General features: G+C 41.7%; 1 protein-coding gene across 1 annotated transcript in view; it reads right to left on the bottom strand.

The window, feature by feature from the left end:
• LOC110533569 (derlin-2) overlaps window positions 1-21020 on the bottom strand; it is a 21660-nt gene extending 640 nt beyond the window's left edge. The window contains exons 1-6 of the mRNA XM_021617911.2: window positions 20861-21020; window positions 15875-15940; window positions 15636-15709; window positions 15316-15409; window positions 14716-14911; window positions 14238-14328 (exon numbers count right to left, since the gene is read on the bottom strand). Of these exons, the coding sequence (XP_021473586.1) occupies window positions 14238-14328; window positions 14716-14911; window positions 15316-15409; window positions 15636-15709; window positions 15875-15940; window positions 20861-20953 (614 nt within the window). The 5' untranslated portion in view covers window positions 20954-21020. The remainder of the gene's footprint in view (window positions 1-14237; window positions 14329-14715; window positions 14912-15315; window positions 15410-15635; window positions 15710-15874; window positions 15941-20860) is intronic.
• Window positions 21021-21404: the final 384 nt, after the last annotated feature.

A 21404-nucleotide genomic window follows, 5' to 3' on the forward strand; every position in this document is an offset into this window, starting at 1 on the left:
CATAACAAAGTGACATTAATGGCTTGAATTGTAAACAGCATGGGTGGTGGTACTTGGATTATTATTTTTTACATGATAGTACTTTAAAAAAAAGTGTCAATATTTCAAGAAAAGTAAATAACATTTGGTGAATAGTGGCAATATTTTGAGAATAAACAAAATACATTGAGAATAAAGTTGTTTATATTTCCAGATTAATGTATGGGATTTAAGTGCATGTCTCCTTGTTGTTGTGCGCGCCACCTCTGAAATGCCAAGTTAGATGATACATTACTTTAAAATTGCCTTTAGTTGGATGGAAATCTGGAGACTATCGGGTAGGAGGGGAAGCTTAAGTACTAAAACAGGTGTTGATAACGTGGCAGCGTGGTAAACTAGCACAGCTTGTTCCATGAATTAATCACACAAAAAATGATTAGCTGATAACGACAAAACAAACATTATGGATAATATAGAGAATCTGGAACTATTTATTGATCAGAATTTTGATTTGCTCGAAAAAAGAAAACAGATACATCAAAGAGAACAAGGGAAGACCATTCCTCGAGTTTTGTGAGCGAAACCGGAAGGAAGCCGCAGTCTAAAATTCTAAATTTAACTTTGGAGGGGATGTTTTTATAACAGTCTCCAGAAGATAGAGCATTACTTACAAGCATGAGCGAGCAGTTAAACTGGATCTATTGCCTGGGGTACTGGGGGAGGTTGAGGCCTCAAAAACAGGAATGGATTACAGGAATAAAATGGGAGAAATACGAGTTGAAAATAAGATATTGAAAACTACCGTGGGCTCCCTTAAAGACACTTCAGAGAGGCTACGGTATGATGATAAAACAATGAAAGCTGAATTACTATATCTAACATGTATAATTATGAAAAATGTTATAAAGGGGAATAAAAGGAGAACAAAAACTATCAGTCAACAGAGGGAAAAAGTCAAGGTGTTCATGAAACGTAATCTCAAGATGTCAGACGAACATGTGGAAACAATTGATTTTCAAAGAGCTCACCGTTTCGGTGGCAGAGCAGAGGGATGGCCCCGTCCGATCGTAGTTATGCTAACCCACTACAAAATGAAAATTGCCTTGTTACAACAGGGTAGGGAATTGAACACCCCATTCTCTATTAATGAACAATTTCCTCATGAAATAGTGGAGAGACGACGTGCCCTGTACCCCACTTTCAAAAGGCTCCGAGCAGAGTAACAGAACGTTCATCTAGTGGCTAATAAATTATATGTAAACAACCAAATGTTCAAGGACTCGAAGATTACAACGTGGCGGTGAGTGATAGCTACCTCCTGTTGAAGTAGTCCCCAATATATGGCTGCTGCATTGCTGACGCCATTTCCGGTCACAAATGGCAGACTTGTTTACGTGTTGCTGTGTGTTTAGTTGCCAACCTTACTTTGCTACCTGACAACTTTACGGTTTTTACTTTTTAATTACCGTTTATATTTTTGGTTTTTCCCCCTCACGCAATTTTTTTTCATTCAACTTTCTCACTCCGGACGCTTTATCTGGACATGGTTCGTCAGGACCTCCAACAGCCGAAGCTAAGTAGTAACATTAACATGATGCCTTCTAATTGCAGTCGCTGTACTCACAATATACAGGAGAACGATCGCCTACGGCGAAGATAGCTGTGTTGCAAGCCCAGCTTCAGACGCAATCGTTAGGCAGTGTAGGAAAGGCTGTAACAGTGTCTGTGCCACCAGTAAGTACAGATAGTAACGTTAGTATAAATCCACTCGCATGGTCCCCGCAGCCGGACAACTTTCTCATGGTTTGTGGAGGGAAATGCTGTAGGAATGCTCAACCGGTTTTCCCCATTAAGCAGCGAGTCGGAGTCTGAGGCCGAGCCTTCTCGTCTCTACTCCTCCCGTTACGGGGTCTGAGACGCCGAAGCTTCCCACCATTAGCTCTGACAAATTGAAAACCCTAGTCATTGGCGACGCCATTACCCGCAGTATTAGACTTAAAACGAGTCATCCAGCGAACACACTGTTTACCAGGGGGCAGGGCTACCAACGTTAAGGCTAATCTGAAGATGGTGCTGGCTAAAGCTAAAACTGGCGAGTGTAGAGAGATATTGTTGTCCACGTCGGCACCAACGATGTTAGGATGAAACAGTCAGAGGTCGCCAAGCGCAGCATAGCTTCAGCGTGTAAATCAGCTAGAAAGATGTGTCGGCATCGAGTAATTGTCTCTGGCCCCCTCCCAGTTAGGGGGAGTGATGAGCTCTACAGCAGAGTCTCAAATCAATTGCTGGTTGAAAACCGTTTTCTGCCCCTCCCAAAAGATAGAATTTGTAGATAATTGGCCCTCTTTCTGGGACTCACCCACAAACCGGACCAAGCCTGGTCTGCTGAGGAGTAACGGACTCCATCCTAGCTGGAGGGGTGCTCTCATCTTATCTACCAACATAGACAGGGCTCTAGCTCCACAATGAAATAGAATGCAGGCCAGGCAGCAGGCTGTTAGCCAGCCTGCCAGCTTAGTGGAGTTTGCCACTAGCACAGTCAGTGTAGTCAGCTCAGCTATCCCCATTGAGACCGTGTCAGTGCCTCGACCTGGGTTGGGCAAAACTAAACATGGCGGTGTTCGCCTTAGCAATCTCACTAGGATAAAGACCTCCATTCATGTCAATATTGAAAGAGATTGTGATACCTCACATCTCAAAATAGGGCTACTTAATGTTAGATCCCTTACTTCAAAGGCAATAATAGTCAATGAACTAATCAATGATCATAATCTTGATGTGATTGGCCTGACTGAAACATGGCTTAAGCCTAATGAATTTACTGTGTTAAATGAGGCCTCACCTCCTGGTTACACTAGTGACCATATCCCCCGTGCATCCTGCAAAGGCAGAGGTATTTACGATAGCAAATTTCAATTTAAAAAAAAAAAAAAAAGACGTTTTCGTTTTTTGAGCTTCTAGTCATGAAATCTATGTAGCCTACTCAATCACTTTTTATAGCTACTGTTTACAGGCCTCCTGGGCCATATACAGCGTTCCTCATTGAGTTCCCTGAATTCTTAAATCGGACCTTGTAGTCATAGCAGATAATATTCTAATTTTTGGTGACTAATATTCACATGGAAAAGTCCACAGACCCACTCCAAAAGTATTTCGGAGCCATCATCGACTCAGTGGGTTTTGTCCAACATGTCTCTGGACCTACTCACTGTCATACTCTGGACCTAGTTTTGTCTCATGGAATAAATGTTGTGGATCTTAATGTTTTTCCTCATAATCCTGGACTCTCGGACCACCATTTTATTACGTTTGCAATAGCAACAAATAATCTGCTCAGACCCCGACCAATGAGCATCAAAAGTCGTGCTATAAATTCACAGACAACAAAGATTCCTTGATGCCCTTCCAGACTCCCAATGCCTACCCAAGGACATCAGAGGACAAAAATCAATTAACCACCTAACTGAAGAACTCAATTTAACCTTGCGCAATAACCTAGATGCAGTTGCACCCCTAAAAACATTTCTCATAAGAAATTAGCTCCCTGGTATAAAGAAAAAAACCAGAGCTCTGCAGCAAGCTCCAGAAAATTGGAACGGAAATGGCACCACACCAAACTGGAAGTCTTCCAACTAGCTTGGAAAGACACTGCACGGTACTATCGAAGAGCCCTTACTGCTACTCCATCATCATATTTTCCAACTTAATTGAGGAAAATAAGAACAATCCGAAATTTATTTTGATACTGTCGCAAGGCTAACTAAAAAGCAGCATTCCCCAAGTGAGGATGGCTTTCACTTCAGCAGTAATAAATTCATTAACTTCTTTGAGGAAAAGATCATGTTTATTAGAAAGCAAATTACGGACTCCTCTTTAAATCTGCGTATTCCATCAAAGCTCAGTTGTCCCGAGTATGCACAACTCTGCCAGGACCTAGGATCAAGAGAGACACTCAAGTGTTTTAGGATTATATCTCTTGACACAATGATAAAAATAATCATGGCCTCTAAACCGTCAAGCTGCATACTGGAACCTATTCCAACTAAACTACTGAAAGAGCTGCTTCCTGTGCTTGGCCCTCCTATGTTGAACATTATAAACGGCTCTCTATTCACCGGATGTGTACTAAAAGTGGCAGTAATAAAGCCTCTCTTGAAAAAGCCAAACCTTGACCCAGAAAATGTAAAAAACTATCGGCCTATATCGAATCTTCCATTCCTCTCAATTTTAGAAAAGGCTGTTGCGAAGCAACTCACTGTCTTCCTTAAGACAAACAATTTATACGCTAAATGCTTCAGTCTCGTTTTAGACCCCATCATAGCACTGAGACTGCACTTGTGAAGATGGTAAATTACCTTTTATTGGCATCAGACCAAGGCTCTGCATCTGTCCTCGTGCTCCTAGACCTTAGTGCTGCTTTTGATACCATCGATCACCACATTATTTTGGAGAGATTGGAAACCCAAATTGGTCTACACGGACAAGTTCTGGCCTGGTTTAGAGCTTATCTGTCGGAAAGATATCCGTTTGCCTCTGTGTATGGTTTGTCCTCTGATCAACTGTAAATTTCGGTGTTCCTCAAGGTTCCGTTTTAGGACCACTATTGTTTTCACTATATATTTTACCTCTTGGGGATGTCATTCAAAAACATAATGTTAACTTCCACTGCTTTGCGGATGACACACAGCTGTACATTTCAATGAAACATGGTGAAGCCCCAAAATTGCCCTCGCTAGAAGCCTGTGTTTCAGACATAAGGAAGTGGATGGCTGCAAACGTTCTACTTTTAAACTCGGACAAAACATTGATGCTAGTTCTAGGTCCCAAGAAACAAAGAGATCTTCTGTTGAATCTGACAATTAAGCTTAATGGTCGTCTCAAATAAAACTGAAGGACCTCGGTGTTACTCTGGACCCTGGTCTCTTTTGACGAACATATCAAGACTGTTTCAAGGACCGCTTTTTTCCATCTATGTAACAAAAATCAGAAACTTTCTGTCCAAAAATGATGCAGAAAAATGAATCCATGCTTTTGTCACTTCTGGGTTAGACTACTGCAATGCTCTACTTTCCGGCTACCCGGATAAAGCACTAAATAAACTTCAGTTAGTGCTAAATACAGCTGCTAGAATCCTGACTAGAACCAAAATATTTGATCATATTACTCCAGTGCTAGCCTCCCTACACTGGCTTCCTGTCAAGGCAAGGGCTGATCTCAAGGTTTTACTGCTAACCTACAAAGCATTACATGGGCTTGCTCCTACCTATCTCTCTGATTTGGTCCTGCCGTACATACCTACACGTACGCTACGGTCACAAGACGCAGGGCTCCTAATTGTCCCTAGAATTGCTGGAGGCAGGGCTTTCTCCTATAGAGCTCCATTTTTATGGAATGGTCTGCCTACCAATGTGAGAGACGCAAACTTGGTCTCAACCTTTAAGTCTTTACTCAAGACGCATCTCTTCAGTGGGTCATATGATTGAGTGTAGTCTGGCCCAGGAGTGTGAAGGTGAACGGAAAGGCTCTGGAGCAACGAACCGCCCTTGCTGCCTCCGCCTGGCCGGTTCCCCTATTTCCACTGGGATTTTCTGCCTCTAACCCCATTACAGGGGCTGAGTCACTGGCTTGCTGGTGCTCTTTCATGCCGTCCCTAGGAGGGGTGCGTCACTTGAGTGGGTTGAGTCATTGATGTGATCTTCCTGTTTGGGTTGGCGCCCCCCCTTGTGTTGTGCTGTGGCGGAGATCTTTGTGGGCTATACTCGGCCTTGTCTCAGGATGGTAAGTTGGTGGTTGAAGATATCCCTCTAGTGGTGTGGGGGCTGTGCTTTGGCAAAGTGGGTGGGGTAATCCTTCCTGTTTGGCCCTGTCCGGGGGTATCATCGGATGGGGCCACAGTGTCTCCTGACCCCTCCCATCTCAGCCTCCAGTATTTATGCTGCAGTAGTTTGTGTAGGGGGGGCTAGGGTCAGTTTGTTATATATGGAGTACTTCTCCTGTCTTATCCAGTGTCCTGTGTGAATTTAAGTATGCCCTCTCTAATTCTCTCTTTCTCGGAGGACCGGAGCCCTAGGAGCATGCCTCAGGACTACCTGGCATGATGACTCCTTGCTGTCCCCAGTCCACCTGGCCGTGCTGCTGCTCCAGTTTCAACTGTTCTGTCTGCGGCTATGGAATCCTGACCTGTTCACCGGACGTGCTACCTGTCCCAGACCTATTATTTGACCATGCTGGTCATTTATGAATATTTCAACATCTTGGCCATGTTCTGTTATAATATCCACCTGGCACAGCCAGAAGAGGACTGGCCACCCCTCATAGCCTGGTTCCTCTCTAGGTTTCTTCCTAGGTTTTGGCCTTTCTGGGGAGTTTTTCCTAGCCACCGTGCTTCAACACCTGCATTACTTGCTATTTGGGGTTTTAGGCTGGGTTTCTGTACAGTATTTTGAGATATCAGCTGATGTACGAAGGGCTATATAAATATATATGTGCACCGCACTACAAATATGGATCCATTTGTTTTTTACAAAAACATTGTTTTGTACTTATTTTTTTGTTGCATTAACAACTTTTACATTTTATATTCATGTCGTTAGACTTATGGTAGAGGTTAGACTTATGGTAATGCAGAATGGGTATGATGAACGTATACTTTTTAGGCAATATGGAAGTTTGGACTATATGGACGTAATATCATGTTTTGATTTAGGGGAAGGAAAAGATAGGTACGGCTGACCTTTTTTTTTTTGAGTTTTTTTTAGTTTAATATGATATAGCCTAATTGTAGAGGTCGGGTATATTATGACTTAAAAGCTGTTCAAATGCAGCCCTTGTTCGCCGATGTGAATCGGAACGATTACCTTTTAAGATAAAACTTAATAGATTTATGGGGCTAGGATAAACAATTATATAATTAAATACCTGCCTAGGTTCTCTATTGGAACAGGCCTATATGATCCTAAAATAATTGGTGTTATTAACCTTTTACATTTAAAAAAATTCATCTCAATATAAAAAATGTAAAAGGATGATTATTCTTCCGATACACACCGGAAAATGGATGGATTAGGCGTTGTCACAGGGTTGGCTAGTGTGTCGCAGGCTGGTTGACACTGGGAGAAAGTGATTAAAATTTACGGAAGCACTTCTCTAAGCGAGAGAAAGGTATATTATAAGCTATTTATGCTACCTTTTAAATTCTTGATCCTAATGATATAGGCCTAGGTGTAAAACAGCCGAGGTGATGGCGCAACGACCCTGGAAATGCATGGGTGGAAAGAGAGTTGGTTTGTGTGATCACGCTCTCCGTAGCCGATGTGTGTAAAACACTCCACACTGCCCTTTCCCACCTGGACAAAAGGAACACCTATGTGAGAGAATGCTGTTCATTGACTACAGCTCAACGTTGAACAACATAGTATCCTCAAAGCTCATCACTAAGCTAAGGATCCTGGGACTAAACACCTCCCTCTGCAACTGGATCCTGGACTCCGGACGGGCCGCCATCAGGTGGTAAGGGTAGGCAACAACACATCTACGCTGATCCTCAACACTGGGGCCCCCTCAGGGGTGTGTGCTTAGTCCCCTCCTGTACTCCTTGTTCACCCACGACTGCGTGGCCAAGCACGACTCCAACACCATCATTAAGTTTGCTTACGACAACAGTGGTAGGCCTGATCACCAACAAATTGAGACAGCCTACAGGGAGGTCGTCAGAGACCTGGCAGTGTGGTGCCGGGACAACAACCCCTCCCTCAATGTGAGCAAGACAAAGGGAACTGATTGTGGACTACAGGAAAAGGTGGGCCAAACAGGCCCCCATTAACATCGTCGGAGCTGTAGTGGAGTGGGTTGAGAGGTCAGTTCCTTGGTGTCCACATCACCAAACTATCATGGTCCAAACACACCAAGACAGTCGTGAAGAGGGCACGACCACACCTTTTCCACCCTCAGGAGATTTGGCATGGGTCCCCAGATCCTCAAAAGGTTCTACACCTAGCAGCACCATCAAGAGCATGGTTGCAGCACCGCCTGGTATGGCAACTGCTCGGCAAGGCGCTACAGAGGGTAGTGCATACAGCCCAGTACATCACTGGGGCCAAGAGTCCTACAATCCAGGATAGAGGTCGACTGATTAATCAGGGCCGATTTCAACTTTTCATAACAATCGGAAATCTGTATTTTTGGACACAGATTAAAAAAAAATGTTAAACACGTTTATTTAATCTTTATTTAACTAGGCAAATCAGTTAAGAACACATTCTTATTTTCAATGACGGCCTAGGAACGGTGGGTTAACTGCCTTGTAAGCTCGGGGGATTCAATCTTGCAACCTTACAGTTAACTAGTCCAATGCTCTAACCACCTGATTACATTGCACTCCACGAGGAGACTGCCTGTTATGCGAATGCACTAAGCCAAGGTAAGTTGCTAGCTAGCATTAAACGTATCTTGTAAAAAACAAACTACACATGGTTGATGATATTACTAGTTAATCTAGCGTGTCCTGCGTTGCATATAATCGATGTGGTGCGTATCGTTGCTCCAATGTGTACCTAATCATAAACATCATTGCCTTTCTTAAAATCAATACACAGTAGTATATATTTTTAAACCTGCATAGCATATTTAGCTAAAAGAAATCCAGGTTAGCAGGCAATATTAACCAGGAGAAATTGTGTCACTTCTCTTGCGTTCATTTCACGCAGAGTCAGTGTACATGCAACAGTTTGGGACGCCTAATTTGCCAGAATTTTACGTAATTATGACATAACATTGAAGGTTGTGCAATGTAACAGGAATATTTAGACTTATGGATGCCACCTGTTAGATAAAATATGGAACGGTTCCGTATTTCACTGAAAGAATAAACGTTTTGTTTTCGAGATTATAGTTTCTGGATCCTACCATATTAATGACCTAAAGCTCGTATTTCTGTGTGTTATGTTATAATTAAGACTATGATTTGATAGAGCAATCTGACTGAGCGATGGTAGGCACCAGCAGGCTCGTAAGCATTCATTGAAACAGCACTTTTGTGCGTTTGCTAGTAGCTGTTTTTGACTTAAAGCCTATCAACTCCCGAGATTAGGCTTGTGTAACCAATGTGAAATGGCTAGCTAGTTAGCGGGGTGCGCACTAATAGCGTTTCAAACGTCACTCGCTCTGAGACTTGGAGTAGTTGTTCCCCTTGCTCTGCATGGGTAACGCTGCTTCGAGGTAGGCTGTTGTTGATGTGTTCCTGGTTCGAGCCCAGGTAGGACCGAGGAGAGGGACGGAATCTATACTGTTACACTGGCAATACTAAAGTGCCTATAAGAACATCCAATAGTCAAAGGTATATGAAATAAACAGTAGAGACAAATAGTCCTATAATTCCTATAATAACTACAACCTAAAACTTCTTACCTTGGAATATTGAAGTCTCATGTTAAAAAGGAACCACCAGCTTTCATATGTTCTCATGTTCTGAACAAGGAACTGAAACGTTAGCTTTCTTACATGGCACATATTGCACTTCTACTTTCTTCTCCCACACTTTGTTTTTGCATTATTTAAACCAAATTGCTTTTTTGGTCCTCCAATAATCGGTATCGGCGTTGAAAAATCATAATCGGTCGACCTCTAATCCAGGACCTATATACTAGGCAGTGTCAGAGGAAGGCCCAAAAGTTGTCAAAGACTCCAGTTTCCCAAGTCATAGGCAGTTCTCTATGCTATCGCATGGCAAGTGGTACCAGAGCGCCAAGTCTAGGACCAAAAGGCTCCTCAACAGCTTCTACCCCCAAGCCATATGACTGCTGAACAATTAATCTAATGGCCACCTGGAATATTTACATTGACATGCCCTCCCTCCCTTTGATTTTGATAATGTATGCATAGTCACTTTACTCCTACCTATATGTACAAAATAACTTGACTAACCTGTACCCCCTCACATTGATTCGGTACCAGTACCCCCTGTATATAGCCTCGTTATTGTGTTACTTTATTTGGTAAATATTTTCTTAACTCTTTCTTGAACTGCATTGTTGGTTAAGGGCTGGTAAGTAAGCATTTCACAGTAAGGTCTACACCCGTTCTATTCGGAACATGTGACAAATACCATTTTATTTGATGTGTTGGGTACAGATGGGGTACTCATTTACAAATCATGGTAAACACCATTATTGCACACGGTGAGTCCATGCAACTTGTGACTTAAGCACATTTTCACTCCTAAACTTAGTCGTATGAAAAAGTTTGGGCACCCCTGAGGCTGCATAATAATTTACTCTGTCGTCACAGAAAATGACCAGTGGCATGCCATTCATTTTCTAATAAAAGCCGAGTTCTGGGGTATTGTCCAGACAAAGATTTTTAGTGTAGCAATATTAAGTTGTATGAAATTAAAATCAGATGTGAAAAATAGGCTATGCAAAAATGTGGGCACCCTTGTCATTCTGTTGATTTGAATACCTGTAACTACTTAGCACTGATTAATTGGAACACATAATTGGTTTGGTGAGCTCATTAAGCCTTGAACTTCATAGACAAGTGCATCCAATCACGAGAAAAGGTATTTAAGGTGGCCAATTGCAAGTTGTTCTCTTTGACTCTCCTCTGAAGGGTGGCAACATGGGGGCCTCAAAACAACTCTCAAATGACCTGAAAACAAATAGTCCAACATTACAGTTTAGAGGAAGGCTACAAAAAGCTATCGCAGAGATTTAAGCTGTCAGTGTCCACTGTGAGGAAATGGAAGACCACAGGCACAGTTCTTGTTAAGGCCAGAAGTGGCAGGCCAAGTAAAATATCGGAGGCAAAGGCGAAGGATGACAGCCAGCCCACAGTCAAACAGCCCACAGACCACCTCCAAAGACCGACAACATCATCTTGCTGCAGATGGTGTCACTGTGCATCGTTCAACAATTCAGCGCACTTTGCACAAGGAGAAGCTGTATGGGAGAGGGATGCGGAAGAAGCCTTTTCTGCACACACGCCACAAACAGTCGCTTGAGGTATGCAAATGCACATTTGGACAAGCCAGCTTCATTTTGGAATAAGGTGCTGTGGACTGATGAAACAAAGATTGAGTTATTTGGTCATAACAAAGAACGTTATGCATGGTGGCAAAATAACACAGCGTTCCAAGAAAAACACTTGCTACCCACAGTAAAATTTGGTGGTGGTTCCATCATGCTGTGGGGCTGTGGCCAGTGCCAGTACTGGGAATCTTGTTAAAGTTGAGGGTCGCATGGATTCCACTCAATATCAGCAGATTCTTGGGAATAATGTTGAAGAATCAGTCACAAAGTTGAAGTTACGCCGGGGCTGGACATTTCAACAAGACAACGAACCAAAACACTGCTCAAAAATCTACCCGGTCATTTATGCAGAGGAACAAGTACAATGTTCTGGAATGGCCATCCCAGTCCCCAGATCTGAATATCATTGAGAATCTGTGGGATGAATTGAAGCGGGCTGTCCATGCTCGGCAACCATCAAACCGAACTCAACTGGAGATGTTTTGTAAGGAGGAATGGTCCAAAATACCTTCATCCAGACACTCATTAGAGGCTATGGGAAGTGTCTAGAGGCTGTTATATTAGCAAAAGGAGGCTCTACTAAATATGTGATTTTTCTATTGGGGTGCCCAATTTATGCACCGATCTAATTTTGTTTTGATGCATATTGCACTTTCTGTTAATCCAATAAACCTCATTTCACTACTGAAATATTACTGTGTCCATCAGTTATTTGATAGATCAAAATGAAATTGCTGATCCAAACACCCAATTATTTATAAATGGAAATCATGGAAATTGTCAGGGGTGCCCAAACTGTTTCATACAACTGTATTTAGTCTTGCCATAACAAAAGGGTTGAATACTTGAGTCAAGACATTTCAGCTTTTCATTTTTTATTAATTTGTGAACATTTCTAAAAACATAATGTCACAATCTCAATTTCATCCATTTTAAATTCAGGCTGTGACAAAATGTGGACACAAATCAAGTGGTCTCCCTTGACTTTTTCCACACAAAAAAAAAAGTTTCTTATTCTCAAATATATTAAATACATAAATTTACACAAAATACCACAATTATGAAGTTTAGACATGTTTTCTAATTTATCCAAAATAAACAGCTGAAATGTCTTGATTCAATAAATATTCAACCCTTATGGCAAGCCTAAACAGGGGTAAAATGTTGCTTAACAAGTCACATAAGTTGCATAAGTGTTCAGACCCTTTGCTATGAGATTCGAAATTGAGCCGAGGTGCATCCCGTTTCCAATGATCATCCTTGAGATGTTTCTACAACTTGGAGTCCACCTGTGGTAAATTCAATTGATTGGACATGATTTGGAAAGGCACTCACCTGTCTATACAAAAAGATCCCACAGTTGACAGTGCATCTCAGAGCAAAAACCAAGCCACGAGGTCGAAGGAATAGTCCGTAGAGCTCAGACAGGATTGTGTCGAGGCACAGATCTGGGAAAGGGTACCAAAAAATGTCTGCAGCATTGAAGGTCCCCAAGAACACAGTGGCCTCCATCATTCTGAAATGGAAGACGTTTGGAACCACCAAGACTCGTCCTAGAGTTGGCCGCCCGGCCAAACTGAGCAATCGGTGGAGAAGGGCCCTGGTCAGGAAGGTGACCAAGAACCCAATGGTCACTCTGACAGAGTTCCAGAGTTCCTCTGTGGAGATCAGAGAAGCTCCCAGAAGGACAATCATCTCTGCAGCACTCCACCAATCAGGCCTTTATGGTAGAGCGGTCTGACAGAAGACACTCCTAAGTAAAAGGCATATGACATCCCATTTGGAGTTTGCCAAAAGGCACCTAAAGGACTCTCAGACCATGAGAAACAAGATTCTCTGGTCTGATGAAGCCAAGCGTCACGTCTGGAGGAAATCTGGCACCATCCCTACGGTGAAACAGTCAGGACAGAGCAAATTACAGTAAAAGCCTTGAAGTCCTGAGCACTCTGGGGCAGGTTCTCAGAATGGGATGAAGGTTCACCTTCCAACAGGACAAGCAGAAGTGGCTTCGGGAGAAGTCTGAATGTCATGGAGTGGCCCAGCCAGAGCCCGGACTTGAACCCGATCGAACATCTCTGGAGAGACCCGAAAATAGCTGTGCAGAGTCGCTCCACATCCAACCTGAGAGAGCTTGAGAAGATCTGCAGAGAAGAATGGGAGACACTCCACAAATACAGGTGTGCCAAGCTTGTAGTGTCATACCCAAAGAGACTCAAAGCTGTAATCACTGTCAAAGACGCTTCAACAAAGTACTGCGTAAAGGGTCTGAATACTTACGTAAATGTGATATTTCAGTTTCTAAAAACCTGTTTTTGCTTTGTCATTTTAGGGTATTGTGTGTAGATTGATGAGGAAGTAAAACAGTTTAATCAATTTCAGAATAAGGCTGTAACATAAAATATGGAAAACGTCAAGGGGTCTGAATACTTTCCAAATGCACTGTATGTTGCTTATTAGGGCTGGGAATTGCAATGGACCTCACGATATGATATTATCACGATACTTAGGTGCCAATACAATTTGTATCACGATTCTATACTGTGATTTTGTTGTGTTTTGAAATTCCAAACATTTTGCTCACCATGTCTGCTGCAGAGAGAGCATGAGAAATTAGTTTTGATCAGTCATGGAAATAAAAGGGCTGAAAACATGTTGGCTCACTATTTAAAAATAAGATTTATTACAAATCAATACTTGGAGTGAAAGTATCAATACTTCATTGTCCAATCGTCCAAAATAATCATCCAAATAATATTGCGACATGTACCTATCAATTTTTTCCCCCCATCGCTATTGCTGATCTGATAAATGAATGGTATATTTCTACTTTTAGCTATTGATGTGCCTTTCCTTTTCTAGAATCATCATACCAATTTTTATGGCCTTTTCCAAGGACAGCTTACCTTAAGACCATGCCAAAACATTGGTTATTATCAAATCAAATGTATTTATATAGCCCTTCGTACATCAGCTGATATCTCAAAGTGCTGTACAGAAACCCAGCCTAAAACCCCAAACAGCAAGCAATGCAGGTGTAGAAGCATTGTTAATGTTGGCAATATCCATTTAAGAATAACTATTGCTTACTCTAACATGCCCCCTGTCTCTCCAGCAACATTACCATCTCTCAGCAGACTCATGGCCTAAACACTGCAGTTTCAAACGTAAGACAATAATACATTCATTCCTGGACTGTACTAGAACCATATCAGACTTATAAATGGCCAAACTTACAGAAAAAAAGGAGTCTTGAGCCATCTGCCACCACCTGGCTGGTTTGGGAATACATCCTCAAGAAAGAAGTAGACATGACCCACAGCGATACCTTAGGGAAGGGAGTACATTGACCAGTTAATTCACTAGGGATGTGACTACATCAGTATCGCGATATTCTTTCCATGGCAAAAATGAAAAGACAAAGCAAATCCAACTCTTTGGTGCTTTAAAAAACTGATGTATGTAAAATAGTGTGCTATAGCTTGGGAAATAAATAAATGTGACTGAATGACAACATTAGGGCTGTTTTCCTGAAGGAGTGAAATCCACTGTGTGTTTTTTTTCCTTGCCACGATACTTACGAGTATCGCAATACTGGTATCGTACCGGTCCCACTCCTCAATGGTCAATAAGGCAATGCCCTTTTGGATCTTAAAGCCATTAATAACGTTGATGCATTACAGAAATGATTCATGGTGGTTAGGGTAACTGGTACCTAGTAAATCCACAATGATGGAGTTCCCCAGCAGCAGAGAGAACCCCATGAGCACCCACGGGAGAAAGGGCGCCTGAAAGTTCAGCAGACCAAAGAAGTTCATGCGAACATTGGGGTTGCGCCTGCTCCACACGTACACCAGCATGATGGTGAAGGCTTGGCCCAAGAACACCAGACTCACAAAGGTGCCAAATATCTATAAACTTACTGAGAAAAAAAAAGTTATTGGTGGATTGAATTGGCATACAGTGGGTGTTTTGCAGTCCATAAACAGTCAGAATTATTTTAGTTGATTTTCTCTTTACTTAGGTTGTTGCTATTAACTGCAGCCAACCAGTTAATGATAATTATGACAACTAGCCTAAACACAGCTGAAAAGAAATCAGCGGGCAAGGTGTGACTGTTTCTCAAGAGCTTCTCATAAGGGCACCTGTAGATATTTAATGTACACACATACAGCATTGTACAACAGTAGGCCCAAGTAAGAGCTCAATCAGAAGCTTGCGAAGAATGTGACAAATAAATGAAGTCTGTGGTATTGAACATGTCTTGACTCCTGCAGTATCAACTAAGACCATGACAGTAACAGAACAAGGATACAGTCATCAAAAGGCCACCAAAGAGGAACATAAAGACAAAGTCAGCGGTGCGGCCCCTGAAAGAGCCCTCCTCCAGCATACGACAGTATCGGTACCTGGAAGCCAACAGTTAAGGAAATCTGGCAAGTGCAAAGCAAACACAACCTATAAATTAGACAGATGCATCATGATTACAAATTGATGAAACATGGCTAGTCTTGTTCAAGACAAGCATTTTATGAGTAGCATAGTGTTTCCAATCAAAGGGGAAGAAAAAAAATATGCAAACATCAATTTCACAAGTAAACTCAGAGCAAGACATGTGCAGCGGAAAAAGGATACAAAAAAATCATATTGAAAAGGAAGTTGAAGCCAACTGGACCGAAAAATAAAAAGTTGGTTATGAGTCTCCATACCTACAAGACAGAACAGAGAAATCAGTCAACCTTGCATCTCATAGTTCAAAAAACATAATAACTGCTACATTTACACAAAAGGCCTAAAATTAAAAAAACTCTAAACAACAAAAAAAAAACATACCTGATACAGTAGCTAAACAGCAGATGATTGCATGTACTCACCTGATAATTCCTTAGTATCAAATCAGGATTGAAGTATAGTTGGAAAGGTGTGATGAGTTCTAATTGCTGAGGGTGGGAGCAAAGAAAACATCAATCAGTAGTTCACCTGGTCTGATTATACACCTCGTCTGAAAATTCAAAGTAAAGTCAACCATGAACCACCAATCTTGGAATTATTGACATTCCTTTTAATAGCAGTTAATAAACTGCAACTTTATGGTTAGCATGCTGAGGTTAACTAAGGTCAAAAGTAGCTACCAGTTTGTACGCCTGATGTGATAACCATGTTTCCTGGTGTTACAGGAAAGCCCTATACAAAAACTGCCATAGATTTTTCTACTAACCCGTAGTCGCCGATAAATGTTTTACTGAATCTAGAACTAAGAAAGTATCTTAGAAAAGTCTCAAGTTGTAGGTGGCTCTACAAAAACTCAAAGATATTAAATCCAAGTTTCAGAGTGAGGAGTTCCCTCATCATTTTAGCTGCCAGTAGATGACAGCGCACCACACAGTGCGTCCAAAACAAATATCTACACACATTCAAGAGGCATCTCTCAAAACATGGATTTAATATCTCTTGAGGTTTCAGATTTTTGTAGACCCACCTGCACACTGACATTTCTAAGACACTTTTTTTTCGAGGAATTGTGAATAAAGAAAGTCAATTGCCAAGAACAAGGTAGTTGAAAAATCTATGGTGGCGTTTTGTATAGTAGGGCCCTATAGAATCTGTTGCAGAGAACGCGGACAGAATCACGGAATCCAAACATTAAAACGGAATTCAACAATATATATTTTTAATTGCTATTGAATTTAGTAGGAAATCAATTACACGTATTGAACTTTTTAAAAAATGCATTAACTTGCCCAAATTAATCATAAGACAAGAACAAAGTGTCATTGTTTAAGGGCATGTAGTAAGCATTTCACGGTAAGGTATACTCATGTTGAATTCGGCTTGTGACAAATAAAAGTTGATTTGATATGCATCAGTGATTCGTATTTTCGGCACAGGAATGCCCTTGTCTGTGTGTGTGGTGCGCGCGTACTGCATGTCTACACTTCGTGTAGCTGTTCGCGATTATGCTTATGACAACCTTCTGGTAGAGATGGAAAGGCTTTCCCAAAAACCTTCAATAAATGCTAACTACAAAGTAGCCTATGCCTACCTGGTAGAATGATATGCATACTTCGCACTTACAATAGCCAGCAAATTCCAACTCGTTACGTTTGTTTACTTTTTTAAATGTATTTTTATTTGACCTTTATTTAACCAGGCAAGTCAGTTAAGAACAAATTCTTATTTTCAATGACGGCCTAGGAACAGTGGGTTAACTGCCTGTTCAGGGGCAGAACGACAGATCGACAGATTTGTACCTTGTCAGCTCGGGGCTACTGAGCTGCACTGGGGTCAGAACGCCGTCATGGTTAAATTAATACGCCACGGAGGAGGCGGAAAACGTACCTCGATGCAGCAATGGGATATGCCTCGGTACTCCAAATTTGACCTTTATCCAAACTGATACATTGAGAAGATTGAAATACTGCTAGTGTATCTGGAAAAATGCCCTTCTCATCCTCATGCCAGCTAGCAGTAGACACCGCAGCCATTTTGGAATGGCAGTGTAAGCCAATCAATTGTCTTAATTGTTGTTCAATTAAACGTTTTCAAACCCATATCTTGCGCCGGCTCCACAGTGTCTTAATCTAACCATGATGGCGCTTCGACCCCAGTGCAGCGTATAGACCTTTCATGTAACGCACAATTAAGACATATCTGGCGTACAAAATGGTAGTTAGGTAGAAAATAACGGATTTTTATGCCACTGAAATCGTTGGGCGGGCCAAAAAATTTAAAATAACAATATCATTTTTTAACAATTATGTTAAGGCATTGGAGATGGAAAAACGCTTTCAGTGTTAACTTAAAACCAGCTATAAAAGTATGTAGAAAAGATAATGGACGTTCAGTGCATTCAGAAATATTCAGAACCCTTCCCCACAGTCATGTTACAAGCCTTATTCTAAAATGAATTAAATAAAAAATCCTCAATCTACACACAATACCCCATAAAGACAAATTGAAATTGAGCTCAGGTATCTCATTTCCATTGATCCTTGAGAGGTTTTTAAAACTTGATTGGAGTCCACCTGTGGTAAATTGAATTGATTGGACATGATTTGGAAAGACACTCACCTGTCTATACAAAAAGGTCCCACAGTTGACAGTACATCTCAGAGCAAAAACCAAGCCATGAGGTTGAAGGAATTTCCCGTAGAGTTCAGACAGGATTGTGTCGAGGCACAGATCTGGGAAAGGGGACCAAAAAATGTCTGCAGCATTGAAGGTCCCCAAGAACACAGTGGCCTCCATCGTTCTGAAATGGAAGAAGTTTGGAACCACCAAGACTCGTCCTAGAGTTGGCCTCCCGGCCAAACTGAGCAATCGGGGGAGAAGGGCCCTGGTCAGGGAGGTGACCAAGAACCCAATGGTCACTCTGAAAGAGCTCCAGAGTTCCTCTGTGGAGATGGGAGAATCTTCCAGAAGGACAATCTTCTCTGCAGCACTCCACAAAATCAGGCCTTTATGGTAGAGTGGCCCGACGGAAGCCACTCCTCTGTAAAAAGGCACGACAGCCCTCTTGGAGGACTCTCAGACCAGGAGAATGAATGAAACTGATTAAACCAAGACTGAACTCAGTGGCCTGAATACCAAGCTGGAGGAAACCTGGCACTATCCCTACAGTGAAGCATGGTGGTGGCAGCATCATGCTGTGGGGATGTTTTTCAGCGGCAGGAACTGGGAGACTAGTCAGGATCAAGGAAAAGATGAACGGAACAAAGTACAGAGATCCTTGATGAAAACCTGCTCCAGAGCGCTCAGGACCTCAGACTGGAGCGACGGTTCATCTTCCAACAGGACAACAACCATAAGCACACAGCCAAGACAACGCAGGAGTGCCTTCAGGACCAGTCTCTGAATGTTCTTGACTGGCCCAGCCAGAGCTCGGACTTGAACCCGATCAAACATCTCTGGAGAGACCTGAAAACCGCTGTGCAGCGACGCTTCCCTTCCAACCTTAAGAGGATCTGCAGAAAAGAGTGGGGGAAACTCCCCAAATACAGGTGTGCCAAGCTTGTAACGTCATACCCAAGAAGACTCAAGGCTGTTATATGAGGGAAAACTATTTGATCCCCTGCTGATTTTGTACGTTTGCCCACTGACAAAGAAATCCGTCTATAATTTTATCCGTCTATAATTTTAATGGTAGGTTTATTTGAAGGGGGTCAAATACTTATTTCCCTCATTAAAATGCAAATCAATTTATAACATTTTTGACATGCTTTTGTTATTCTTTCTCACTGTTCAAATAAACCTACCATTAAAATTATAGACTGATCATTTCTTTGTCAGTGGGCAAACGTACAAAATCAGCAGGGGATCAAATACTTTTTTCCCCTCACTGTGTATGTGTGTGTTTATATATTTTTACCCATTTTCATTTTTAATAGTTCCCGACTGCACTGTAGTCCAGTCACTTTTTCAGTGTGTTAAATTGTCCTTTTTTTGCAGGTCATCAAATGTATTTTTACTCACATTTCACGATCTGACAATGGTAGGCAACTGTAGGCTTTCAATTAGAATTTACTTTTTTTTGTTCATGGTTTTAGGTCAATCGGGCTCCCAAGTGGTGCAGCGGTCTAAGGCAGTGCATCTCAGTGCATCAGTCGGGACTCTTGTCCCTGGTTCGAATCCAGACTGTATCACATCTGGCTGTGACTGGGAGTCCCATAGGGTGGCACACAATTGGCCCAGCGTCGTCCGGGATTGGTCGGGACAGGCTGTCATTGTAAATAAGAATTTGTTCTTAACCGACTTTCCTAGTTAAATAAAAATAACAAATTCTAAGATTTACTGAACTAAGCCGTTTGGGAGCAAAATGAAGGTTTCATTTATGTGAACAGAGCCAAATGATCCGCCTCACAGAGAAGACAGAATGTTCATCACTAGAAGCAAGTTGTCGGGTCGGGATAACAGTCTGGTGGGTTGACAGAAATACTTTCACAAAAACCTTCAATTGAATGTTAACTGCAAAGTAGGCTTACCTGGCATTAGTCTATGATGAGAAAGTATATCATTTGTATATATTATTTGCAAACTTTGCCATGAAATGAGCAGAAGCAGTACTAGACTGGCACATTTGAAAGCACACAAGATGTGCAATTAAAGAGTAATTACACTCAAATGAAAATGTGCTCATTTTATTTGACCCCCCTCATTGTTTCATTATGAACAATTCTAATTTTGAGAGTGAAGCCCCCCTCAAATCTAAAAACAGATCAAATAAAACTAAGATAACAATTTGGGAAAATATAACAGAATGGGGGAAAACAATTACAGATTTTATATGGCCCCCATTATAGTTGTTTCATTAACCATTATTTTACCAGGTATATTGACAAACAGTGCACTCCTTTCTCTTGTACACTAAAGACATGAAGAGTTGCAGGGGAGTGAAGAGAACAATATGCCTTTTGAAAGATAGAAAATAAATGAGTAGCTCACGACGTGTTTAATTTTTTTAAAGTATAATTAATGCTAGAAAAAGGTTGCAGACCTGTGCTAGTTACTGACCCTTGCAAATTTGATCAATTCTATCAAGTTCGGTGACAGCCTAACTACAGTCCAAACAAGAACGTTAATTTGGCGACACTAACACAGCTGTCTACAGTAGCTAATTGACGTACACTGTTGGGATGTAATCATTAGTCCAAGCAGGTATCAAACGTTTAATTTGGCAACGAAAACTAAAGTTTCTATTGGACAAATCCAGGTAGGTCCCTCCCCGTTTGGTTCCTAGTGTTTTGCCAACGAGACGGCGTTAGCTACCAGCTAACCTTAGCAGACTGACATCCACGGCCAAGCTCTTACCACATCTACATTGCCAACAAGAACGTGTTTCAGATTAAATTAAAATATCTTACCACAGCAGCGGTAGTCAGGACACAGGCAGTTGTGTATGCCCGAGTCACAAAAGGAATCTGTAAATATTCCTGTTGAACAGTCTGATAAGCCATTTTGGCACAACTGAACGCTTCCGGCACTTTCTTGACACGTCATCACAGGGTGTGATAAAGGGGAGTTTCTGTTATCTGTCATTGGTTTGTTTATTTTGTTTGAGCGAACCACAAACCTGTCAATCATATGGTAGAACAAACAATGGCAATATTTGATTGGTCCGCGTATGTCTCTACAGCGAATAGGATGAAGGGGGAGTGAGATTTTGTATACATAAGACCGCCTTTTCTTTCATGTATTTTCATCCATGAAGAAGTTCGTTGTTGTCTTTTTCAACACCTTTTCTGTTTCTTTCTCTGTTTCCTTTCGTTATATTTCATCGCCACACCCACAAGGTGGGCTTTCACCCTCTCCTTATTTTTCCTCACTTCTACCATTCTCTCTGCTGTTTTTGCTCTGAGTGGCTCTTTTACTTTGTTCTTATCCAACATCTCTCCATCTTTCTTTCCT

This window comes from Oncorhynchus mykiss, chromosome 10, assembly GCF_013265735.2.
Source record: "Oncorhynchus mykiss isolate Arlee chromosome 10, USDA_OmykA_1.1, whole genome shotgun sequence".
NCBI lineage: Eukaryota > Metazoa > Chordata > Actinopteri > Salmoniformes > Salmonidae > Oncorhynchus > Oncorhynchus mykiss.